At 41.0% G+C, this 24666-nt stretch overlaps 1 protein-coding gene across 3 annotated transcripts in view; it reads right to left on the bottom strand.

The window, feature by feature from the left end:
• The window catches only part of SLC38A9 (solute carrier family 38 member 9), a 68166-nt gene extending 44230 nt beyond the window's left edge, over positions 1-23936 (bottom strand). For all 3 annotated transcript variants that reach the window (XR_011050054.1, XR_011050055.1, XM_068422752.1), the window contains exons 1-8: positions 23868-23936; positions 15157-15308; positions 6885-7017; positions 6184-6305; positions 5977-6040; positions 5768-5861; positions 4631-4801; positions 1957-2016 (exon numbers count right to left, since the gene is read on the bottom strand). Coding sequence is in view for 1 of the 3 variants with exons in the window: in XM_068422752.1 (XP_068278853.1) it covers positions 1957-2016; positions 4631-4801; positions 5768-5861; positions 5977-6040; positions 6184-6305; positions 6885-7017; positions 15157-15260 (748 nt within the window). In the remaining 2 variants the exon portion in view is untranslated. The remainder of the gene's footprint in view (positions 1-1956; positions 2017-4630; positions 4802-5767; positions 5862-5976; positions 6041-6183; positions 6306-6884; positions 7018-15156; positions 15309-23867) is intronic.
• Positions 23937-24666: the final 730 nt, after the last annotated feature.

Genomic DNA, 24666 nt, shown 5'->3' on the forward strand with positions numbered 1-24666 from the left:
TGTCTGAAGCCTGAGTTGTGGCATAGGATCAGCCTTCAAGGCCACATACCTATAACTAGGTGTGCTCAGTGCCTACATGCACCTGGTGAAATCAAGTCATAGCAACACACCTCTGCATCTGGCTGTGTATTTAGCATTGTAATCTGTCCCTGCACACTTCAATAACATCATATGAACCAAGATGCAAGTGCATCTGTGTACAGAAGAGCCTGTATTACTGTATATTCCTCTGGGAAAACACAAACTAAGGATGACAAAAAAGGTACTATAACAATCGAAATGTCTAAAACTGACGCACCGAACCAAAACACTCTATCATCTTAGTGCTGTGCCAGGTGGAAGTACACCGCTGCTAGACAACACAACAGAAGCGATTTAATACATGCATCTGTAACACTGCCAAAAGGGAACATCACACTGCTGTTACATGGTGGCTGATCAATGGTAGCACTTGAACAAGTGACTGGAACAAAACCAATCAAGCAAAAAGATCCCTTGATAAAAACATGTTTATTTGATTTTTGTTCATATAAGCATTTCTTTCTAACATATGTCTACAAAGCTATATGTTGAAACATGAACCTGTCTTATTGTTCTCGTAATGTCTTATTTTAAATTTTGGCAACCCACAATACTTGATAGCCTCCCACATTGGCTGCATGCCTGTTCTGTTACAAAGGCAAAGATGTAAAAAGTATTCTGTCAAATTTCTTGAGAGACCATTATGTTACCCTACTTCCAGTTTTCTCATTTGCTTTCTCTCCACTGCTTATAAGAGGATTGTTTCACAGATCTTGAAAAATGCTTTTGTTCTTACTGATCTCCTTGGTAGCCCTGAATGCCCTGCCAAGAGTCATTTGAGCATCTGGCAGCCCTTAATTTTGTGAAGCAGCTGCTTCAAATCTTCCCGTTGCTGGAGGATGCTGTGGAACATTGTTGTCTACTTTGTCTCCAAGATATACCCCCTGCTGCATAAGAACGGGGCAGAACAGCAGAAGCAGGAGAGAGCACAAGAGAAAGAGCACTGCAGCAGCTATTGGTGCCTTGATGGTAAGGCCTGTAGGAGAAATAGGATTCAACACTAGCTTAAATGCAAATCAACTGGTTTTCAGAATTAGTTCTCAACTCCTTTGCCTGACTCCTTTGCCTGCTCTCCGTAAACACGGCTGTAGCTAGTGTGGCACACAGCTCTCCAGCTGGTACTGAAGTGTTTCCTCATTCCCATAAGCACCCAGGATAGAGAGAATTTTCTGCTTCGTAACAAAGAACTACATGTTCATGTAGTATACACAGGCAGGAAGATCAGAGGCTGACAATGCCCTGGCTCCTGCCTTCATTCTACATTATTCTGCCTACTTAAGAACTCCCAACAGACCGATCTTCATGCTTGACTGCAGTTTCTTCCCTTAGTTCTGCAAATGTCAGACACCCCACAACATGCAAGCAGATGCTCAGGTAGCCTGACACTTGTTTCTTCTTGTGCTGAGCATCATTAAAGCTGTTATTACAGCATTTTTTAAAATAAGAATGTTGCTGCAGAGATGGTGAGGAACAAAGATGCCCCAGCCAAGATTTTAAAACAGTAAACAGATCTGATGTGCCTCAACTTTAGGGTGGAAAAGGTAAAATTCCTTAAGGGAATTCCTCATTGTGCAACTACTATTAAGAGGTCTACCATTTATACTTAAGGTATATACATGTGGACCAAATTTGTAATTTGCTTTTTAATCGTTATCCCTCTTTTTTCTCTTCTTTTTTCAATTATTAAGCTTTCCTTTGTACTTCCAAGGAAGTACAAATATCACATTAAAAATTACAGTTTTTTCAAAAACAAGTAGTTAGAACTTAAGATATACACTTTATAATTGGAATGTGGTTAGGTATGGAAACATGATGATTTGCCTTTGAACCCCACCCCCCAAACCACGAAACACAATATTAATAAGTGTTTCTTACCTTTGTTACTTCCATTCGTGCCCGGAACAATATCTGTTACATTAATGTCATGAACAAAGTCTGAAAAGAAGAAGAAAATCTTACTATCAATGTCCCAAACCTGCTATTAGGCTTTTATCTGTTGACTTGATAAAAATCAAGTAAGGAATATTTTGGAAAATTGCACCAGAAGTGAGATACAGCAGCTTGCATTCCCCTCAACCCCACGTGGATATTTTAAAACTTTCTTTTAGAAGTGTTTTAAAGTACCACCCCCCCCCACTGCAGTACTTTCCTCTTAGCAGCCCTGTCCATTTATGAAGTTCCCAAGCCTCCCTTGCCAGCTGCTCACTCCTCTTCCCCCAGCACACCTCCACCTGTCCCAGCTCCTCTGTCTGCAGCATTGTACAGTACGTTAGTGAGAAGATGCATCTTAAAACCAGCCTCTCTTGGGACAGAAAAGAAGTGCATCCAACCGTACCCATAGTCCAGACGGTACTATACGGAAAAAACTTCCCCTACTCATTTTTCTTATCTTTTTTTCAGAAGAGGCTCTACGACATGCTTTTTCCATGTTGTATTTTAAAGACGGGAATCTCTGGAAAAAGGTTTAAGTCTCACTGTCTACAATCATCTCTAGTAGTATTTTGTTTCCAGTACACTCCTGTGCTACTTTAATGCTCTGCCACACCAGGTATTTTTGAGTTTCTGCAACTTCATCAGTATGAGAGTATTGGATAGGAGTTTCCTTATATTTATGTATATATACACACAGAAAATGCCCATCAGCTTGGAAATTTAATTAGTGTGTCTCTGGTTAAAATTTGCTTCTGCTGCATGTGGGAGTATTATGCACACAGAAAATCGACTGGGCCAGTAGGCCTCAGATTTTTTAAATGCAATTAACAGCAGCTTGTTTCTCATAAAGAAAGCAGAATGTCTTGTGGGAAGAAAACCATTTTTTGTTTCTTCATTTTGATTTATGACACCCTGAATCACAATTGAGTTTCTCATACTTACTGATACCAGTTCAGTGCACACAACAATCAGAAGACTTAATTAAAATAATTTGTCACCTCCTCACTTCACCATTGTTTTGTGTTGCTGCTTAAAAAAAAGTACTTAGTGTGAAGCCATTAAAAGAATTGATAGCTTTTACAGAATTAGAGCACTTTAAAATTAGTTATAGATGGATAGCCAACTTATGTTTCCTCTGTACTTAAAAAGTATTTTAGGGCCAGCAATTGCCTTTGTGGATTTATTTCTGTTTCATAAAACAAAAACAGAACAAAAGCATAAGACATCATGTTAAAAAAAAAGACAGGATATCATACTTGGCTTACAGTTCTTGCATTCTTTGCATACGACTAATTTCTAGGTCATCCTCCCTCAGGAAATCAATTTGTTCCCACCTAAACTGTCTGTGCAGATCTTTTTAAAAGTCATCTGAATGTACTAGAATGAAATACAGTAGCCTCCTTAGAATAACTTAGAAACGCACACCTGGAAGATGCCATTGTGTCAAACCTACATCCTATTACCCATTTTATAACTTAGTAATTAAGTAGCCACAATGAAAGTTAGGACAAGAATCCAATGATTAAAGTTATCACAGAACAAACAACCTCAGTAAGAATGCCTAACAAATATAGGTAAGTGATAAAATAACATGCCAATCTCAGGGAAAAGCAGGACTTTTTTCCTAGAAAAGGAACTGTTTTGATCATTCTGAAGTTTGCTTATTAGGATCGGATTTATTTGGTCTAGAGTAACTCAGGATTAAAGCACTAACCTTATTAAAAAAAAACAAAGTCTAAAATGAAATGGCTTTAACAACATATGAATTAGGTCAGCTGTAAAATATACCAGTCATTAACCAATAAAGTAAAGTATGTCCTTCAGGGATGGTGAGAACTCTAATTAAACATTGTTTAAGAGGTGTAAGTGTCTGCTGTTATTTGTCTCAGAGATTTGTTAGTTACCTTCAAAACAGAAACTCTTAAATCTTAGTTGTGCTATTCAACACTATGAGTCAGATTTTCAAAGCTCTCAATTCCATCATTTATTCTCACAACTCTACATACCTAATTGATTGTATCCACAAAAGTTTGTGTGTCTGTGCACGTACAAGGGTGTAAATAACCAATGTCTTCTTTTGTAGCAATGCCAGTCTAAGAATCATTCTTTCACTGTGCTAAAGTTCATCGCTCCTTCAGGGACGACTACAGAAACTTTCTATACAGCGGCATTCTAAGTGTGTTTGCTGAAATCTAGAATGAAACTAGATTTTTTCTCATTAACCTGGATCATTTCAATAGCCTAGCCTGTTATATGGCTGTTCAAACAGTTACACCCATGCAAACAAGGAGGGAGTGAAAATACAAAGTGGAAACAAGCAACCAGGTTTGAGTTGTTTAAACTACACCAAGAAGCCTCACTACTGACAGGCAAATCAGAGAATTGGTACTTTGTCTTTCATTAAAACCACACTTTAACAGAGAGACTGAGAAACTGGCTTTGAAAACATACATGACTGTGTCCCTAACTCCACACAGTTACTTGTTCTCACTTGACTTTTCACATAAAGTAACAGTAAAATCAAGATTAAGTAAAATGGACAATCCTTTTTCAGTATAAAGCAGTCTTGATCTTTCCACGAGATAGCTGTAAAAGTTAACCAAAAGTGTGTACTTACTGTATATAAACTTTCCTGTGTTGAACAGAAAGTTGGACATAAGCACCCAATAAACAACCATGGCTCCAACAAGCGACACCATAGAAAATAAGAGGCTTGACCATCGACCAAAGGATCCAAAGTAATATTTGCAAACATCTGGGAATTCCCAGTTTGAGGTATCTATTAAAGCTGAAAAAGACACAAAAAAATAGAAACATAGCTAAACAAAATGTAGAGTCAGTAGAACTCTTCATGACAGGATGCGTCCTTGTTTCAGAATATTCTGACCCATTTCACACTGCTTCCAAGGGCTAAGAAGATTGCTGTTAATTTTAAAGCTAACACTCATCAGCTGTTTGACTGAAGGAGTCTGAAGTAGTAGAGGCTTTTATTGTGGCCATACTACTACTTTGAGTACTTCCAGAACCACTGGAAGAAGACATGTCGGAAAAAATGCAGCCACGCATTTGCAGCTAAAGGCTTTTGCAGGAGTTACAGCAAAGCAGGCCAGACCATGAACCAGTCCTCAACAATGCCCTGAAATGAGCTGTCACAAAGTGGAGGTCTTAACTGCCTTTATTTGAGCAAATGAGGAGTTAGGTTATGCATAAAAGCACCAACTAAAAGAGCTGCAAGATGAGTTTTGAACAAAGTACATTCTAAGTAGAATCATGGTCAGCGAGGCAATTGTCCATAAATTGCTTCCAACACAGAATATATACAAATATTAGGGTAGTACAGGCATACAACACAAGTGGATGCAGCTACATCCCATGCTGTTCCACTGCAGAACATGATCAGAAATACATGTAGAGAACTGGACAGTGCTTATGCAGAAGAAGGGAAGCCTAATTCTGTAAGTCCTGTAATGATTAGCAAGTGAACATCTGAAACCTTGCTTGCTAAGAGTTTACGTTTGGCTATAATACTTAGGTCCTAAGGAGCAGAAGGATAATCTAATAAGGGAAGAGAGACATTTAGTTTACAGAGCTTAGATCCAGACTACAAAAGTAGGGAGACACTCAAAGCAACAGCTTTTATATGCAGGTCAGGTCTAACATATAGTAAAGATACAGACAAACTAAAGAATCTATTAGATCTCTGTATTTCACACTTAATGGAAATATTTTTGTTACAAAGCTCTGTATTTCTTACGTATCATTTTCCGTGATTTCACAACTCTGTAGCAGCAATAAAGAGTCAAAATGCCCATCAGTAAGATGAGAACGATTCCAGAAGTAAAGCCTGCCTGTTAAGAGGGAGAAATACAGTTTACTTTCTTTATCAATAACACTACAGAAAATTGAAGAGCAAGCCATGTTGCCAAAAACATTTTCATATGCATACATTTTTCATACTTTTACCTGTTTTATTCCCCATGGGATACTTAATATAGATGTACCCATCATTGTATTCCATATCATAAATCTAGGAAGAAAACAGCCAATGAATAATTTAAGAAGAATTCTTACTTCATACTATCCTCTTAGCTACAATAGTTATGCATACAATATAGAACATTCAATAATAATGCATTTTCTGGCTAATATATGGCAAGATGCTTAACATACATTGTCACTATACTGGAGTTTTTACCATAGCCATCTTTGCAACTGTCAACTTTAAAAGCAGTTCCTAATGGACTGTAAACATAGATTTCATCAGGAGCTGGAAGTACATGATCAGGAGCAATCTAACAAATAGATAAAAAACAAGACTTATTAGTAACACCAAAGCAACTATTGTCCCAAATACAGCCAGCCAACTGTTGTAAATCACAAAATCTTTCCATGAAAAGTGCATTTAAAAAAAAAAAAGGTTGGACTATATTAATTTTCTCCCCATGGAAAAAACAGTTGATACGATTTTTAGCTAGATAGCAGAAAAATACATTTTTCTTCTGCAAATATCTGTAACAGTATACTATGCACAGATCATGCTAGTTCAATCATTGCAGATGACCTTTGTTTAAATCCTCTTATAGATGGGAGAAATGAGCACACACACATCTGGGCAGCCTGGACCACTGTTAGAAAATTCAAGCTGTTTGTACGTTTTCTTTGGATGGTGAAGGCCTTGCACAAGAAGTCAATCACAACTTGTGATAACACAAGACTTTGTTAAGACACTCAGCTACTAGCTATTTACTTCAAAGCAAGCTGCAGAGCGATTCTCCCCCTACGTTTATTTGTGCTTCCTTTATAAACCTAGGCTGTAGAAGACCCAACATTCCAAAGACCACTCAGTTAATCCGGCCCTGTCTTTGCCTTACCAATGTCCTGTCTGCAGGAGATGTGAGCCTGCTATAGTAATGAATCCGCTTATTCATTGCTGAAGCTTCATCAGTGACTCTTTGCATGTCATTGTTCACACTGACTATGTTTGTAGGCTCCACATGAAATGGTCTAAAGGAGGGGAAAAAAAAGAAAGAAAAGGAAAAACCCTTAAAACCCAGGAACACGAGAGCTAACATACAACTCAAGAGAACAGCTTAGTATCACTCACGGTGAGTCTGTCATTCACTGACACAAAGCAAATGCAAAAATATTACTGCCATGAGGAAAGCTGCCATCCATGAAAAGAACCATGTGTTACATAATCCATATTAAAATGGCGTCTTGCCCAGATTCTGCAGGGCAACCTAACATCAAAATTCAGACCTAATATCCAGTCTATTAGTTCTCAACAATGAGTCACACCAGAACAACACGTTAGTAAGCTTGGCCAAGCTTATTAGTGCTTATAACCGGTGTTGCTGGAACTAGCGATGAGGAACAGAGGTAGAAAAAGAAAGCGTGAGAATGCAAAAGCAGAAAGAAGACAGAGAAAAAGAGAGGAATGAGCAGTAGTAATGAGGACCCCTTACGAAAAGGCTAGGAACTACTAACCTAGCCAAAAACACTGTATAAAATTGTGTTTAATGGGGAAGGAACCAAGCCCACATAAGTCCAGGCGCTCATACTATTTTTAAGCCAACACAATCGGGAACGGAATTTGTCACAGAACGTGGAACAACAAATGTCCATGTGCAATTCTGAACTACTTCACAACTTCCCTTCAGATTTAATTAGGCTAATCATGGAGAACAGGACTGTCAGCAACAGAAGTCCTGCATCTCTCATACAGAGATGTACAGAATACAGGTGGTCTCCCTTCCCTCTTCCTCAGCCGAGTTAGACTGCGGGAACGGTCACAGCCACTAAAGGAGAAAAAGCAGCCACACCACACGCCCCTTGTTTTCTCTGCACACACGTAGGTTCAGAGCAATCAGAGTGGAAGCTGCTCCTACAGTTACAATACAGCATACACCTAGCTTCATGCAAGGGGCACATACCAGAGATATGCAACCTAATCAAGATATTGCAGAGATTTTTTTTAAACCAAGTATAATTTACTTCCATATAGGCATACTATACTATTGCCTAAATGTGACATTCACTCCTAGCACTGACAGGCTAATTTCTCAAACAAGAAAGGTTATACTGGTGACCTATAAGCCTTGATACAGGGTTTTGTTTTTTCTCCCCTTTCACCAGTGCTTTTAATTCCCAAAGCAATCTCAACAGCTTTCTGATCTTCTTCTTCCAGGCTGATGTTTCAATCACTCAGAAGCAAGAACCACCCTAAAACCAGAAACCACAAAAGTACAGATCACAACAAGTTTCAGGCTACCAAGAGCAGAAATTAGGTCAGCAATAAATCCATGCCATTTTTCCTGTAATATGAGCAAAGCCTATTTGAATTGACTGTTTTTCCAATACCCATTTCTGGCTCAGACTACAAAGGAACTTGGTCAACCCTTCCTGCCCCAGCTCTCAATACTGTGACAAAGGTCCCATTCTCTTTCCCAGTGAATCATTAAGCATTTGCACCATGGCACCACCTTTTATCTGGAAGGAACAAAAAGAATACAGCTCTGAAGCTGGTTATTATATCTTTGGAAGAGATCAAGGTAGGTCCTTATTCCTGTGTGCTTAAGGGGACACAGCATGTAAGAGTATTTATGGGACTAATAAAAACTGACTGACGAAAGTCGAAAACAGAGGAAAATAACTTCCTTCTCCACAAATTCATTCTTTCCTTCATCTTAGACTTCATTAATTCTTACATCTTCCTTCATCATGCAAAAATTTTTTAGATTTGCTAAGCCATTTCCCGCTTACTGAAATGAAAGTGAACACACTTTCAATTTTTAAAACATTTGCAATTGACTTTTTTTTTTTCCCCATGTCTATAACATGAAGGGGAAGTTTCTGTTTTGTGTGTGGACTTCTGTGGTGTTCTTATAAACGAGAGAGATACTGCAATTAAACAGGAATAAATTTTAAGCAGTAGCTTTATTACTGAAGTCAGAGGCACACAGGGGTAACTAATTCCATAGATACGTAACGTACAAAAATGCTCATGGACTGTCAGCTCTAAAGGACTTAGCTTGTTTTAGCTTAAAATTTATTGGCCTGATCCAATCATTGGACACTGCTAAAAAATATTTCATTAGAAGACCTGTAAAATAAAGACTGTAGTTATGAAAACAGGATATGTAATATGTTTAAACGCCTCCCCACCCCTAGTCAGCTCTCGGCTGTTTTCTTTTTGGATCACTGACACACATTGTATTTAGAACATGGAAAGTATGTGTTTTGCTAATTATACGGTAGCTGCATGGTGTGAAGAGCTTCATGAGGACTACCTCTTTTCTTAGCTCCAGTTAATATTATTAGTACATCCCCATAATCTTCCATTGCTACTGTGGAAAAATTACACTGAGACAAATTCTACATTTTCCTTCAAAGTGAGCAGATCTGTGGCAAAGATATCCTTCAAAATGGTGTTCAACAACTGCTGATATGGATTGCAAAGAAAATTCTTCCAGACTGGAAGACAGTGAGAGATTATTTTTTAAAGCAATTCAAGTTAAAGCCATGGATGATTTTAAAATAAAGGTAACAGAAAACATGAATACAACATCCTATTTTATTGCAAAAGCATTGTTGTTAGTCAACAACCAAACAAATATCAAGGAAAAATTTCACATGTAGCAAAAACGTATCTGTCTGTAGGTAACAAATTCTTTAGAGAAAGATACTTCATTTTCTTCAGTATTATGAACGGAGTCCGGATTAAAAAAGCAATTTATGGTCCAGCACAAAACAGAAGGGTATGATCCAGAATCTAACCTATGGGTGAGGAAAAAAAAATTAAACAACCTCAAAGAAATTCTATATATTTGTTGCTGCTGCTTCCTGCCTGGAGGAGTGCACGTGTTTAATGCTGCCACTACTGGGGCTACTTCCCCTCTTGATCCCTTCTGGTGTGCATCTGTTGAGAACGAAAATGGTCTAAAGCCACAATTAGCTTCTTTTCTCAGGGTACCACTGCACCTCTGGTCTTACTGAGCAAGTGACTATGCTAAAATAGACCGCCCACCCACTAGTTTTATGGTTGTTAGAGATATCTTTGAAAACATCAGTCTGACTTGGAAGCTATGCGGGCAGGCTGGGATGCAACTTTCCTCCCTGATCTCCACTAGGAGAGGGTAGCTCTCTGTCTAGGATCAAGGTCATTTCCCAGCCTCCAGCTACACTCAGATCAAAGACTGGTTGTAGGGCATGTGCAAACAGAAGTCTGAGAAGCTCTCAAAAACTCAGTTAAGTTCTCAAACACTGAGATTTTCAAAACCCAAAGCAGGTAGCATATAATCTGGGATGTATTTGGGAAAACTCTCTTTAGGGACCTTAAGTCTAGCAGACAAGCACTCTGTACATGCAAGCATCAGCAGCTGCAACAAATTGCTAGAAAACTTTCTGATTTATACAGGCAATCGCATTATATCTCTCACGTGGCAAAATGATTATGAAAAGGATGTGGGACAATGTGGTCTGGGGAAAGGGGAGAGGTTACATGACTGGAGGAGGGCGTGACTATTAATGCAAAACAGTGCAGACAATTTCCACGCATAGATAGACTATAGTGTCCAATGAATTTATTATATCCATACCAAAAAACACAATTACAAATTGTATTTCAATAGCTAGCTTGAAAAACAATGCTCTTTTTACCAGGGCAAAGAACACACCAGTGAAACACAGCTGTTTTCCACAGCACAACGAGTACGGACAAGATGCAGGATCTTGTGCAGGAGGTCCACACCTCCCATACACTACACCCCGGACATGTACTTCAGAAACAATTCCCAGAAAAACTACAGCTACGCCCATCTGCTAGTTATTTCTCACTCACACAAAGGGACGGTTAATAAGAATTCTAGTGCTGGTCCAGGAAAAGAGAGAAGAGGGCTTCTGTCCTAACTTCCTCACATTCCTCCCGTAGCAATTTTTGCAAGCAAAGAAAACAAAGAGAGCTACTCATGATTAAAGTTGTTTCCAAATATTGTGCTAGGCAAAGTTCAAGTGTTGGACTTGGAGGGTTAGGGGGGAACAGCACAATGGGAAAATTTGTCTGCAAACTACATACAATCTTGCAACTGCTATCATTCATAAAGATGCTGCATCTTTTTTTCTGGATATTTTCAGCAACGTACTACATCTTGCAGAGCAATGAAGCAGTATGACAAATACCTATCTCAGTAAGTTTTAAACTAAATAATACCGTTTTTCAAGTACCTTTGCTGAAGTATTTCTAAACAGCAAACAACTGGTTCTGGTTGGAACTAGATGATCTTTAAGGTCCCTTCGAACCCAAACCATTCTATGATTCTGTGATCAAAAGTAGTGTTCTGAATATTGAGCTGTTACAATATAATACAACTTTTTGTGACAGTGTGTCTTTCGGCTCTACATGATGGTATTACTGACTTCACATTAGACAAACTTTTCATATTTAAATACATATGAAAAAACCTTCTTTTACAGGATGCTTAACAACTTCTTTCCTCTCCTCCAAAAAGACCATGAGGAGCCCCTTTAGCTTACTGCACAGATTTCTTTCACACCCCACATCAATCAGCTACTTTTGAGGGATGCGATAGGATTATTACACAGAAATAAAGCTAGTGAATTCCTATGGCTTTATTGTTTTACTGAGTCACCAAATATTATAGGAATGCTGTATACGGCACAGGAGAAACTAAGGAGTAAAGCTGATTCACTATCATGGAAATTAAAGTAAGGAGGAAAAGTAATTATAATAAGACTATACTCATAGGTTGCTATTTCTTAATCGGGAACTGCCTGTCTGGCGAGGAACATTACAGATGTCAGTGTACTTCTCTTAAGGACACCTGTTCCAAAGAATTCCATGACTGTCGTGATTTTTACTTTTTAAGCTGTCTGAATTTACTTAAGCATTGTAAACAGCATGCTTACAGTTTACCCTGTAAGACCTTTATTCTCTTGGCAATACATTTTACTTTTTCCACATTCATATCACCATTGTTATAGTGATTACAGCATGGCCACACAAGTATCTTAAAATGCTGGGTACAGAAGCAAAATCTTTCAGAGCACAGTACTAAGTCACCTCTGTTGCTCACGGATACACATTTTAACAAATAAAGAATCACAAACTTTACCATACCACATTTCAAGCACTGTTCCCTCTTCTGTGTCAAAGGCAAGGCTCCTCTACTATTGTCTGACAAAGAAGTACGAAGGATCTTGAGGTTCTAATTCTTCCCAGTTAGGAAGTAGTAATACTAGGAATTAGTAAAAATGTTAGCAACAAAGAAAAATGAAAAACACGCAGTGGAGTAAAGATACCACACGGGTGTGGAGTGGTAAAAGCATAATGAAAGCAGAAATGGTAGTTTTGCACAGGTTAGTCCTGACCATTGTCTACCTTTTTGTAAGTTAAAAGAACTTTGAAAACGAAAGGGAATCAACTACTTTTGCATGAAAAAGGCTTCTCTGATGGCCATCTACAGACACACTTTAATTTATAACCGTTTAATTTCACCTACTGATCTCTCTTACATTGTGAACACCATGGGACTTCAAAAAGAACAAAAAAAGGAAGGAGGTTTGATCTCCCTTTAGCAGGGGGCACTGTCAAGTCTTTTCATATGCAAAAACCAACAGAAAACATCATTTGCTTCTTTGAAGGTTCAAGTATTCCTGAAAACAACTGCAGTACCTGTTGACAATAAATAGATTTAAAGAGCAGTCAGAAGAAAAAAAAGAAACTCCCTGCCTTACATACAATCATCATCAATAAGCCATTGCAGCAATGGCACTCCTGTTTTTCAAGGGACCTAAAAAATGGGCAAAACACACCTAATATGGTGTAACTCGGGTCCTTGTGAAGAACAATAACATCCTCTTTAAAAGGATTAAAAGTGGCTTTACGTTTCCCCCAAATTAGCAAAAGAATACTAGACAAAATAATTTACAACTCTAAAAAACAATTAGCTTATTGTTCTTATATAAACACTGAAAAGCATGCCTTTCAAAAATCCCAAATCCTCCAAGCTGTTAAGAAAAGCAAATAACTATGTAAATGCTATCAAATCTCAAACAACCCAAACAAAAGAACAGAACAGCACTGAGACAAACAGTGATTATAAGCAGATCACACAAAACACTTCAAGAGCTATCTTGATTAAAGCAAAATGACCACCCACCTAGTCTGATGAGGTTTCTGAATAGCGAATTAAAAAAAGGAGAAAACTAAGCAGAGCAAATCACATACTATTGCACTTGCACTGTTTGATACTTTCATGCATTAAAAACCTCTCTCCCTGCAGCTGCTACTCCCCTAAAGCTTTAATGAAGAAGCCCCTCAAACCGCCCACTGCTCCGACGACGACTAACACAGACCCTAATGGTCTGTTCTTCCTCATTCCTTCTTCTAAAGACTGATGCTTCTTCTAAGTTCCACCTTGTTTGGCCCTACTGCAATTTCCAGGCCGTCCCGACATCCCAGGGCTCACGCCCTTCACCTTTGTGCCTCTGTATGCTTGGACGGCAAAAGACTAGGTTGTAAAGAATGGGAGAATGAACTCAAGGTATGAGCAATAAGGACAAAATGGATGGATCTGAAAAGCCGGAGGTTGTGGAGGTGGGAACACAATCCAAGTACACGCTTCTGCTTTTGGCGAGGGAACCAAATGTCACATGCTACGACCTTTTATGAAGCTGAGTCTCCAAACTTAAGAAATCATAAGGAAAAAAACACACAATGAGGAAACAATACCTAACTTCACTTTTGAAAAGTGGATCTTAGCATTTTGATATATCACACAGGTGTAAACTGCTCTCATTGCTCCTGTATCACCACACCACCTGAAGCCCATTGCTCCCCAAACAGAACACATACTTCCTCTGTCACAGGGAGCTTCCAAAAGCCATATAAATTAGCAGTTGTCTCACGCTAGGAGGGCCATGAGGGGCTCAGACGCTCCTCAGAAAGAAGATATATAAAGAATTTATTTTGCACACTTCCTTTTTCCACCTGAAAGCCCTCTACTGTTTCCTAATCTTTCTATACACAATTCTGTATGCTCCTACACCTGTGCTCCGTTTGTTCCCCTGGGCTCACTCAGACCTTTATCCTCCTTCCTGCGCTCACAGAGAAAAGAGAGATTGTTTAGCCCCTGGTTAACGTGTAAGCAGGCTCTCATGGCCTTCCAAAGCTGCAGGCTGAGACAGCAGCAAAACACTATCATTACGAACTCTTTTTTTGCTCAAGTGGGCCCCAACAAGAGGATTTTGTGTACAACAGTGCCATCTTCAGTTCCTTCAGGAAAACTGATGCTGGATAAAGGGCAAAACACAGAGCCATAAACAATGTCCAAGAGGTAGACCGGGGCTACTCCTTCATCTAAAAAAGCAGAGCTGGTGCCTCCAGCTAGTGTAAGAAGGTTAGTTCCCACTCCAGTCTCAGTTTTGGTTCCAGGACCAGCTCACAGAAATCTTAACTGCAACAGCAGAGGAAGTCTCCCACTCCAACCTCCTTTGTGGAGTAGAGCTGTTAAACTCTGTTCCCCATGCAAAATAACCACTTAGCTAGATCTGTATTATTTTCGCAGGCATGGCAGAAAGGCTGGGCTGCTGAATTTTTCATACTTGCTCAATCTCAAAATAGAGTACAGGTTTGTTTCCTGAAGGCAGTAAAGTTCACCCAATTCCCTCAGTACTAGCAAATAATGTATTTTCCCAGCATTACCTGCAGAATGCATGCAGATCCATTTAGACATACTGACAGCCATTTATCTACACCAACTGGCAAGCTTTCTGGCATAGTCTCAACATTTCAGTTTGTTGTGCTAAATAGAAACCATCATGCTTCAGTATACACACATGATACTCAGTGTCTGAAGAACGCTGTAAAAGCCACATGCCAAGTTCTATTGGAGCACTCTGATGTCAATAGAAAAGTCTTACCCTTATAAACAAAACACAATATGAACATCTGTTCACCTGGTGTTTGGAAATAACATCATATAGAGACAAAGTAGGAACTGTTTGTACTCAAGATTCTGGTTTCCAAATGTTAGTCTTCTCTCTTCCTAGGATTCTGTTGCTAAAAGCAAAGATTAAACAACTCATTGCTATATAATAATTTTGTAGGTTCAGCCTTCCTTGTACCTTTTGCACTTAAAATCTTCTGGATTGAACTGTATATTCATGATTCCATAATCGCTTTCATCGCCTCCCACAGGAACCAAGAGAGGTTTGGTATCCTCTTCCATATTTGGTGAATGTGCCTCCTCCTCCTAGATTCTGTCAGTTATTCTGACCTAAAAAAAAGGAAACAAGACAACTGCAGTTGAGTAAAACTGTGTCCCTGCTATGTATTTAACACTAGAAGAGTCCCACAGCTTCAGAAGCTCCTGGAGTGAAAATCACCAGAAAATCCCTTCAATTTGCCACTTGAGGATTCTCATTCTATAGTGCAATCATCACGGGGCAAGTACAGCTGGGACAGTATTTTTTACAACACACTGTTCATTTAAGTAAAGTGGTCAATGTACAATTGTGCTCAGAATCTCTTAGCACCACAACAGGCAACACAAATTAAAGGAATATGATGGATGCTGTTGCCTATATTTGGACTGAAACAGGTTTGTGAAAAGTGAGGCTCAGAATCCGAATTTCCTGTGAGCTACCACAGCTAAAAATCAGGTCCACCATGTGCAAGTTAATGCTAAGTATATTCATATGTAAGTCTTATCTTCCTGCTTTCAAAGCATGGGACTCTTTTCTTATTGCTCCACTTTAAGACCAGTGCGATTTTTAAAGAAGCTGTATTTTCCATTTGTAACAGTACAGCTGAGAACAATTTATCACAGTTATTAGAGACTATTGTTTCACTAAATTACCTCAAAATTTGCAGCACATATATGCAGTTTTCCAGTGTATTTCTCAGAATAAAGATCAGATTATTACAGTCTGCCCTGTCCAGGCTCTTTGAATTAAAGGCAATGAATGGTTTAATAATGCATTAATAACAACATATTATATGCATTCAGAGCACTCCTGGCCAAACAATGGGGAGCAGATCACTTTTACGCTAATGGAATTCTACTTAAGACGGGATTACAGTCCTCACATGGGACTCACTGCAGTCTTGTGTGCAGCTGAACAAACGCAATGGCTTTAACAGCTCTCATTCCTGCTACCTCCTAAAGAATTCTTCAGCCAGGACTCCTTCAAACAAAAATGGTAGAAGTATCTGCTCTTTCAGGGGGACTGTTTCCTGATGCTTTTGTATGTTAGACAGGAAAGACAGACGAGAACCAGAGCTGGCACAAGGTAAGAAGGATGGCACTGGATGTTTGAAACCTGGGATTTTGACGGAGAAAGATAACATTGAAAGACTGAGGTGTGTATTATCCTTCTGCATCCTCATGGAAATACACTGTAAAGGCCCAATCCCAGAAATTACATCAACCTAAGTTAAGCATTGACACGGTTGTATCTCTTCCTAGCTGCATGTTGCCAATCCTCTTGCATTAGCTCATCCTGCTAAAGCCTCCGGCAAAAAAACCCAAAGAATCTGAAGGAGAGGATGAAAAATGAAGGAAAGTTAGCAGTTTTCAAACACATTGACTCTCTGGGGTTCAAACAATTGCTAAAGCAGGAGTGGGAAAACACTGAAGGAGTGCACGGCAGGGACTGCAAAAACACTAAGACTGGCTCAACCTGCTGAGGAAGGGCATTTTAGAAGACAGGCACCCGCTCCTCCTCCCCCCCCCGCACTGTGTTCTGCCCTCAAGGGAAGGTGACCATTGGAGGCTCCAGTTCATGGAAATGCTATTGAAAGCACTAGTCCTGCCCTTGACAGCTTAAGGACATTTGTGTGATCCCTGGCTAAACTGGAGCAGATGAAATTTAAGACCCAGATGAAAATTAACCATTCTTTCCCTTGCTTCAAATCCAAATCAGTGTTGAGCCTGGGGCTTGTTGTGTGGCTGCACACACATGCATGCTTGTGGCACAGGAGGGAACACTGCATGGGTGAAGCCATTTCATCTGGCAGGGCTGCCAGTTTCCTCCTCTTGTCATCCATGACAAGAGATTTGAAGGAAGTTACTAAATTTAAAGTCATGATTTTGATTTAAAAGCATGATTTTCTCTTGTTCACTTTAGCTCTTTAAGAGGACATAATAAGCATTTGGCGATAATAACTTAGGCAATCTTCAGAGCCTTATTTGCACTCCCTGATAGCATTCTCTTTCTCTCTCAGTTCATTTTTGCTGCCACATTCTCTAAAGCATTTTTCATCTCCTCTTTTCAGAGCCTTTCTAGTATGGAGCTTCTCTTACCTACCTTAACTTACTGCTTCCTCTCTTCTGCCACTCTAGACCTTCTATAAATCATCAGTTCAGATTCTTTACCCTTACACATCATTGCTGCTGGTTCTTTGGCCTCAACTGAACATCTTACATTCTCTCATTCTTCTCAGCTCCTCTGGTGATGCTCAGCTTTTGAATTCCTGCTCCTCATTTCCTCTCTATTTTCTGTCTCTACTATGCACTGTCAAAATTGCTTTCCAAACCTGCCTTTACTAAGCACTGCTTGCAAAGAGATTTCTTAGTTCACAGCAATATTTTTATTTCCTTTCATGTGGCACTCTGTTCCTTTCCAAACCATGTTTATAGCTCCCCTCTTGTTAATTTCTTTCCTGTTGATTTCCTTTATTTTTCTACTGCTCTAGGCCACCTCCTTCCTCCCTACTGACTCCCTGCACCCTCCCACTGTTAAATTCAACCCAGCACACATCAACTTCCTCCAGCAGCCAAACACTTCCGAAGTAAAACCACAGGCCCCAGATACTTCACGCCCTGCTACAGATATACTCCTACTCCTCTGCCATTCCCATTACAAAGCACTTTTTGCATCCCTCTGACCACACCTGAAGACAGCAGCCTTCATGGACTCCTATTTTTTGCTTTTAATTGTCGTCTCTAGAGTCTCTCTTTCTAAGACCTCACCAGTGGTCCCAGGTAGAAGACTGGTAATGTGGTATTATCTTCTTTTGTTCCATTCTTTTATCTTTTTCACTTTAACATCCTGCATGCTTTTTCTGAACAGATACACCTAGGTCTCAAAAACAGATCCCTCACTTGCTCTGCATTTTACAACTCTCTTCAAGTTTAAATCACACTTTGGATTTAGCTATAAAAATGCAGACGAAAATTTAAATTCCTAATGGCTGAACTGAAATTTGAAATAAATTCAAATCCCAAATACTCAGAAGTGGTTTCAGACAGAATTTTCCAGAAGACTGCAGTACTTAGATACCTTCCTTCCACAGGCCTTGGTTTACAGTGCAGATTAAGCAGACATCAATTGCTAATTTAAAATAATGCTTTGAATGCATCCCTTCCTTAAAACCTGTTGTAAATAATGTACTTGTGCTTTACAGTTCAATCTGACAAATGCAGACAACATCGATCAGCAGTTTGATTTTCTCTGCACTGTGGCTATACATAAAGAACCCAGAGCATTCTATAGTATTCTGTAAAGAAAAATAATCCTTCCAAAACAGAGCATACACTAAGTTTGCCTTGACAGCATGATTTCGGGCTTACAGAGTTGTTGCTTACTGACTCTTCAGGGTCTACTTAAAAGCTGGATTGACGAAGACAGTTTGTTTTTTAAGTGCTTATTGTTGAGAACAGATAGGTGAAGCTTATGACCAGCAAATCAATACTTTACAAATACATGCAGCTATCACATATGTAAAGGCTGCAGCTGGAGCCACTACAGCTTAGAAGAAAATTGTAAGCAGAACAGCAAAATGAAGAAGAATGAACCTGATTAACCTCTCTTTTACCTAATATCACCCTTTTGCTGGACTGCACTCTCAATAAACATTTTTAATAGATGGGATAGAGCCAGTTGTGCTATCTGAACTTACTGCCTGACACTTCCCATTACAATAATCTCTTCTCAACTGTTTACTTTCCTAGTGTCCTAGTTAACTAAAGATTTTTTTATACTAGGTATCTGATCTATGTTCACCTCATTCTAAAAGTTTCTTTTAAAAACCTGTGATACGACATGCAGTATTCTCGATATGGTCTTAAAAGACTGGAATTAGGATTGGAAAGCCAAACAGAAAGAATTCATGTCAAAAATCAAAGTTGCTTGACAAATCTCATTCTGTTTGTATATTTTATGGTACATTGTGGTTACAGTTTCCATGAGGCCACTGTTGCATTCAGAGAATTACTATGGATCTCTGGGAATTAATGTATGGCTGCTTCAAAACAGAGAAGGCTGTTCTAAGGATACCTGACTCATTTGTTGTCAAACTGGATCTTCCTGGTAGTGGGAAAGAGGTTCCTGCTAGCTATAGTGTAACTGGAGTTGGTGATATGAATTCATGGTACTTTGTCTTCAGGAGCGCTATGAGCTAAAGGTATCGCTCTTCCCTGCTGCTCATTCTCATAGTCTTTCCTGCCCCTATTTGTGGGGGAAGAGCTGTTTGTCTTCTTTCTCGTCTTGGTGGAATGAACAGGATTAAGGAATAGATCTGGCTAAAAAAGCAAATCTAAAGAGGAAGATAATTGTTCTGGGTCTGGTTTGGTGCTGCCTGGGTTGTACTTCTGCAGAACCAGCAGTTTCACTGTCCAGTGAAGAGGCACAAGTACAGTTGTGGAAGAAAGAAGGCTGGAAGCGTAACTAAAACCACAGCCCGAGGGACCACCTACCTCTGACAGTGTGTTTCCCGTTTTTTTCCTTCTCCTTAGAACCTACTTGGTGTAATGCTGCAAAACGAGCATTTGTGTTGTACACAACTGAATGATGTCAAATATTCTGTAAGCAACAAAATAACTCTCAAACTGAGCATTCAAAATCAGTGTATTTTTTCCTGTGCTTTACTCCTTATCCTTAGAATAAGGATAATGCCAATATTTGCCTTAGCTCATAGACACATTGTGAAGAGAAATTAACTTTTACATAAAACTTAGCTGTGACTTGTACTAAGCACTGCAAAAAACATCCAAGAAGAACAGTTACGGTTTGTTGAGCAGGAAATAAGGCAGATGAGTCTCACGGAAAGTGAACTGAACACTATCACTCTGCTGCTCTAACAGAACATTCCCTATTCCAAGAACTGTCCAGCTTGAGAAAAATAACGATCTCATAGCTAAGTATTTCTAATCGATATCATAATACATATGTACCAAGATGACTAAGACTGCCTAGACAATTTTAAGTTTCATTAAACTTAGCTAAGTTTAATACTACAACCTTTGAATATTTCAACTTTACAACTCCTGTCCTGTTAAACATAGGTTTCTGTGTTTAATTATCTGTGCACAGATACTGGGTTCGCTTTGTAACATATTTAGTGATGAATGAGAAATAGGGATTTTTCTCCTCAACATACTGCACCTTATATTCTTCTCTAAAAATTGTTCTTGTCTCTTCAGGTCCTCTGCCATTTGCTTGTCACCATTCTACTCTTCTGCAAGTTCTCTTCTTCCACCTGCAGGGACCTGCTTGCCATCCTCCTCTGCCACAACCATAATGTCTCTCCTCTCTTAACTTCTGCTAGTGATAGCAGAGATGGAGATCAGAAACAACACTAACTGCACTCTCCCACAACTAAAATCTTATTGATAAGGCAGGAACAAATGAAGAAATTTTATGTTTTCCCCTGCAGCGTGCTGTATTGCTGCTAAGTGGAAAAGGCTGTAAGAATCTTTTCTCTGCACCCATATTTCTTTCCCTTTCCAACTCAGCTTTGGCAAGGAAAGTGTTTGGTTTTGCTTGTCAAACTTCTAACCTATCACGTAACAGATATCTACTACTCAATCCTCCAAGCATTGGACTCTAGCTTTGCTAGCTCCATGAAAGTCAGCGTTCGGTGCTGTTGAAAATGCCTCACTAACTTTCATGGCTGTATGTAGCATAGTTATCCAGACAAAAAGGTACATCTTCCACAACAGCAATTATAAAGGAAATACATTCTTGACATACCTTTGTAGTACCAAAAACCCCACAAATTTGAAGCAACGTTGACACTAGCATCTTTTAAGAACTGCTGTACACTGCCTTAAAGCATGCTCAGTTGTCCTCCTTTCACTTACAAAGGACTGGCTACATCTAGAAAGAATATTTGAAATATTCTTCCAGATGTGAAAAATCTGTCCAAACTGTTAGCATTCTAAAATAAGTTTGGGATTCATACCGGGTAAGGACTTAAAACAGCAATTACTTTTTCCAATCATATGCTATCAACAGTCCTAACCATCACTAATATCTAATCACCTACATATTCAAACACCCTTAATGTGAAGGTATCTTTCAATGGTCAAAAGCCTGCAAAGACTTTGAACCCTGCTGTCCCTTTTCTTTTCAGAATATAATTTCACTGGTTGCCTGTGGTGAAGCTGACTTAGTATGCCCTCTTGCCCTATTTATAATTCTCCTACAAACATCTGAAGCAGTACATCAGAAGGGCAGCAAAAGGGAACAAGTGGATAAGAATTTAACAACCCAGGTCTTCCGCTGCTTGTCATGAACTGTGAAGCAATACCTAGGGGTACACGTTAGTTTTCCCAGTCCCGCTCCGGGCTACACTCCAGAGGACTTTCAGATGGTAAACTAAACAGGGCAGGACCTTCATTAATCCTCACTGGCTTGCCCACATGAGTTTCTGCTTTTGCTGCCTTCAGGTTCTCTCTCTCTCTCCCTCCTGGTTACAAAGTCTGAAAAACTTCAAGGAGAGAAGAGAAGGACCCAGCAGATATAGAAACCTCACTCTAGCCTAGTGGCTGCGCTGTGATCTGGCCATCTTTGTCCTGGATGACAAAACCAAGTTTGCTTGCACTGTGAATCTAACAACGGTAGCCTATGGCTCAGCTACAGGAGTGCAAGCCGATGCTTTAAGACCAGACACCCATCTTGACAGATCATTCAGAGTTACCGCCCAGGCTATGTAAGAGGGTTACCAAACAGGTTTATTCCATAGCAGGAACAAAACTCTGCTCAGTTAGTCAGTCATCCTAGTCATCCCACGAGCACAGACTGTGCTTTGCTGGTTTGTAGGACTGCTATTTATCAGAGAACCTTCCACGGACGGCAGGGAAAGGAAGGCAGAGAGGGGCACTACCACCACAGCCTCTACCATGCCATACTGGCTACCAGTGCAGCTGGATATGTGCTGGAAAAACAGCAGCTGGAGCTCTGAGAGCTGTTTATGCTCCAGGTTACTAAAACTAAAGCTGCGGCACAGACGTCAGCAGTGGTTCCGTAACAACCTCCCAGCATAGAAAGAGACCCAGTGGAACAGCCATCATGGATAAAGCCACAACTCTTAATTTGGAAGGCATGTACTTTAAAATAAACAATGACAGAACTTAGTCACCTATAACTTGTTACTTTTCAACCTGTTAAATTACAACTGCAGTCTTAAATTATTTTGGTAGGTATTTTGCCACCAAAAACTGTTCTTGTGCTTATGTGCAGCAGTAGTTTTCTTTGTTTTGAGATTTCTAGTGATTCTTAAAAGGACAGCTCTCAGTCAACTAGATTACACAAAAGAAAACTGTGACAATTTAAACTGTGGACACATTTTCCTTCATTTCTAAAAGTCACTACTCCTAAAACCCCACCTCATACTCATGGTTTAAATGCAAGAATCCACTAATGGAAGTATTTAGTTCAAACAAGGAAAATGATTTTTCAAAGTGCTACTTGGTGTAAGCTGGTCTTCTCTTAAATTCTGAGCAGAAGAATGGATCAATAAAGCTCAAGTAAACTGTATGCTGTCCATGTATAAATTGTGAGAAATAAGCAGTGCCTACACTGAAAGACAAGAACTTCAAAGTAAGACAGCAGAATTCCTCCGTTCCTCTTTTGGGGCAGTGAGTCCTCCATTAGAAGGGACTGAAGAATGCTACACTGGTCCTATGAATAGTACCATACCTTCAGAGCTCCTTAAAACCAGGACAGCTCACCACCTGCCAGCTTGTCCATACTCTCCTACAACTGTATTGGTTGAAGATGATTAAAACTGTATAAGCAACATAAGTTAGTAACTTTTTGGGAAAAAAACCCTCTTGAATATACAAGCTGAACCACTGTTGAGCTTCTGTGTACTACAGACTGAACCAACGGGTATGTGGTCACTGCCAGATGATAAATCTAAGTAAAATTAAGAAGAAATCAATATTAATTTGATTTGTCTTCAACAGATAAAGCATCTATTATTTGTATATAGGGGTTTTTTTTTGTGGAGACTGTAAAGAAATACTTACAAGAACATAAAGTTATCACCTTAGGGATTAACTTTAATTTTTAACACCATTTTTTTTAAAGTTACAGGGTCCATAGGCCCGTTAAAACCACTGTAAGCTTTTCCCTGATTCACGGATCGCCCGAAAAGCTCTCACGCCTTTCCGTACATCAGACACCGCTCTGATGCCCTGTTCGCGTTCCCACATAACACAGTACACTCGAACCAGAGAACGCGTCGCCGGTCAGTTTCTCCGGCCCGAGCCCTCCTACCCCGGCCCCCTCCTCCGCGCAGGCCCAGCGCCCCCGACGGCAGGCAGGGCGCCTCGGAGCCCACTCGCAAGGCGGGGCGGAGCGGCCCGCCCCCGAGGGAGGCAGCGCCTCGGCTCGGCCGGCCCACCGCCCCTCTCAGGAGGCTGAGAAAGCCGGAGTGCAGGCGGCGCTCCGGCCACAGCGGGGCAGGCAGCGGTTCGTGAAGCCTCTTCCACCGCCCCGCCCCGCGGCCCCGCGCCCCGCCGCACACCGCCCTTCCCGCCCCGCGCCCCGGCCGGGCCCGAGGGCGCTGCCAGCCGGCGCCACGCGCACAGACGCGACTCCTCTACCTGCGGCGACGGCACCGCTTCGCCTCCCTCTGCTCCGGCAGCCCCGCGCTCCCGCGGCGACAACAGGAAGCACCCCGAGCGGTGGCAGGAGGCCCTGGGCGGGCCCCGCGGCGGGCCCCGTAGTTCCCGGCGGCGGTGCCGCTGAGGGCGCTGCCGAGCGCAGGACTGCGCTTCCCAGGGAGCCGTGCGCGGCGCGGGGCGGGAAGGGGCGGGGCTGGCCGCGGGCGTGCGCCGCTGTGTGCTCAGCGCTCAGCGCTCGGCGTGGCGGCCGGGGGCGGCGCGGCGGGAACCGAGCCCGGGCCGCTGCTGGTGGCTGCGAGGCGCCGGCCGAGTCGGCCGTGGGCCGGCGGTGCCGTGTTGTTCGCGGAGGCGGTCTCGCCTCCCTGCTCCGTTTCTTTGCACAGAAAGCCTTTGGTTGGGCAGTCGGGCGCGGTCTTCTCGGCGGCGCTGGGCTCCGCTGGCGTCAGGTCCGTGTGCCGCCATGAAACGTGCTCTGCGCCTGGCCGCGAGTTCACGCCAGGTCACGGCATGGATAAGCGTTTGCCAAATAGCCATGAAGACAAGATCCGCGTTTGCTGGTGGTTGTTGGTGAAGGGCCTCTATTAAAACAGAAAAAGAAAAGGAGCTCACCCATTTGCTTCCGTGCTTTTGCATTCAGTATGTTGACAAAGCGTAGACGTGATCCTTGTCAAAACAAACCGCGATGGTCTTCTCGTGACTGGCAAAGCACCTTCTGCGGGGAATGATGTACCGTGGAGTCTCCTGACCTGCTCAGGGACGAACGCGAGGCTTGCTGAGC

The sequence above is a fragment of the Nyctibius grandis genome, chromosome Z (assembly GCF_013368605.1).
Source record: "Nyctibius grandis isolate bNycGra1 chromosome Z, bNycGra1.pri, whole genome shotgun sequence".
In the NCBI taxonomy this organism is placed as follows: Eukaryota; Metazoa; Chordata; class Aves; order Nyctibiiformes; family Nyctibiidae; genus Nyctibius; species Nyctibius grandis.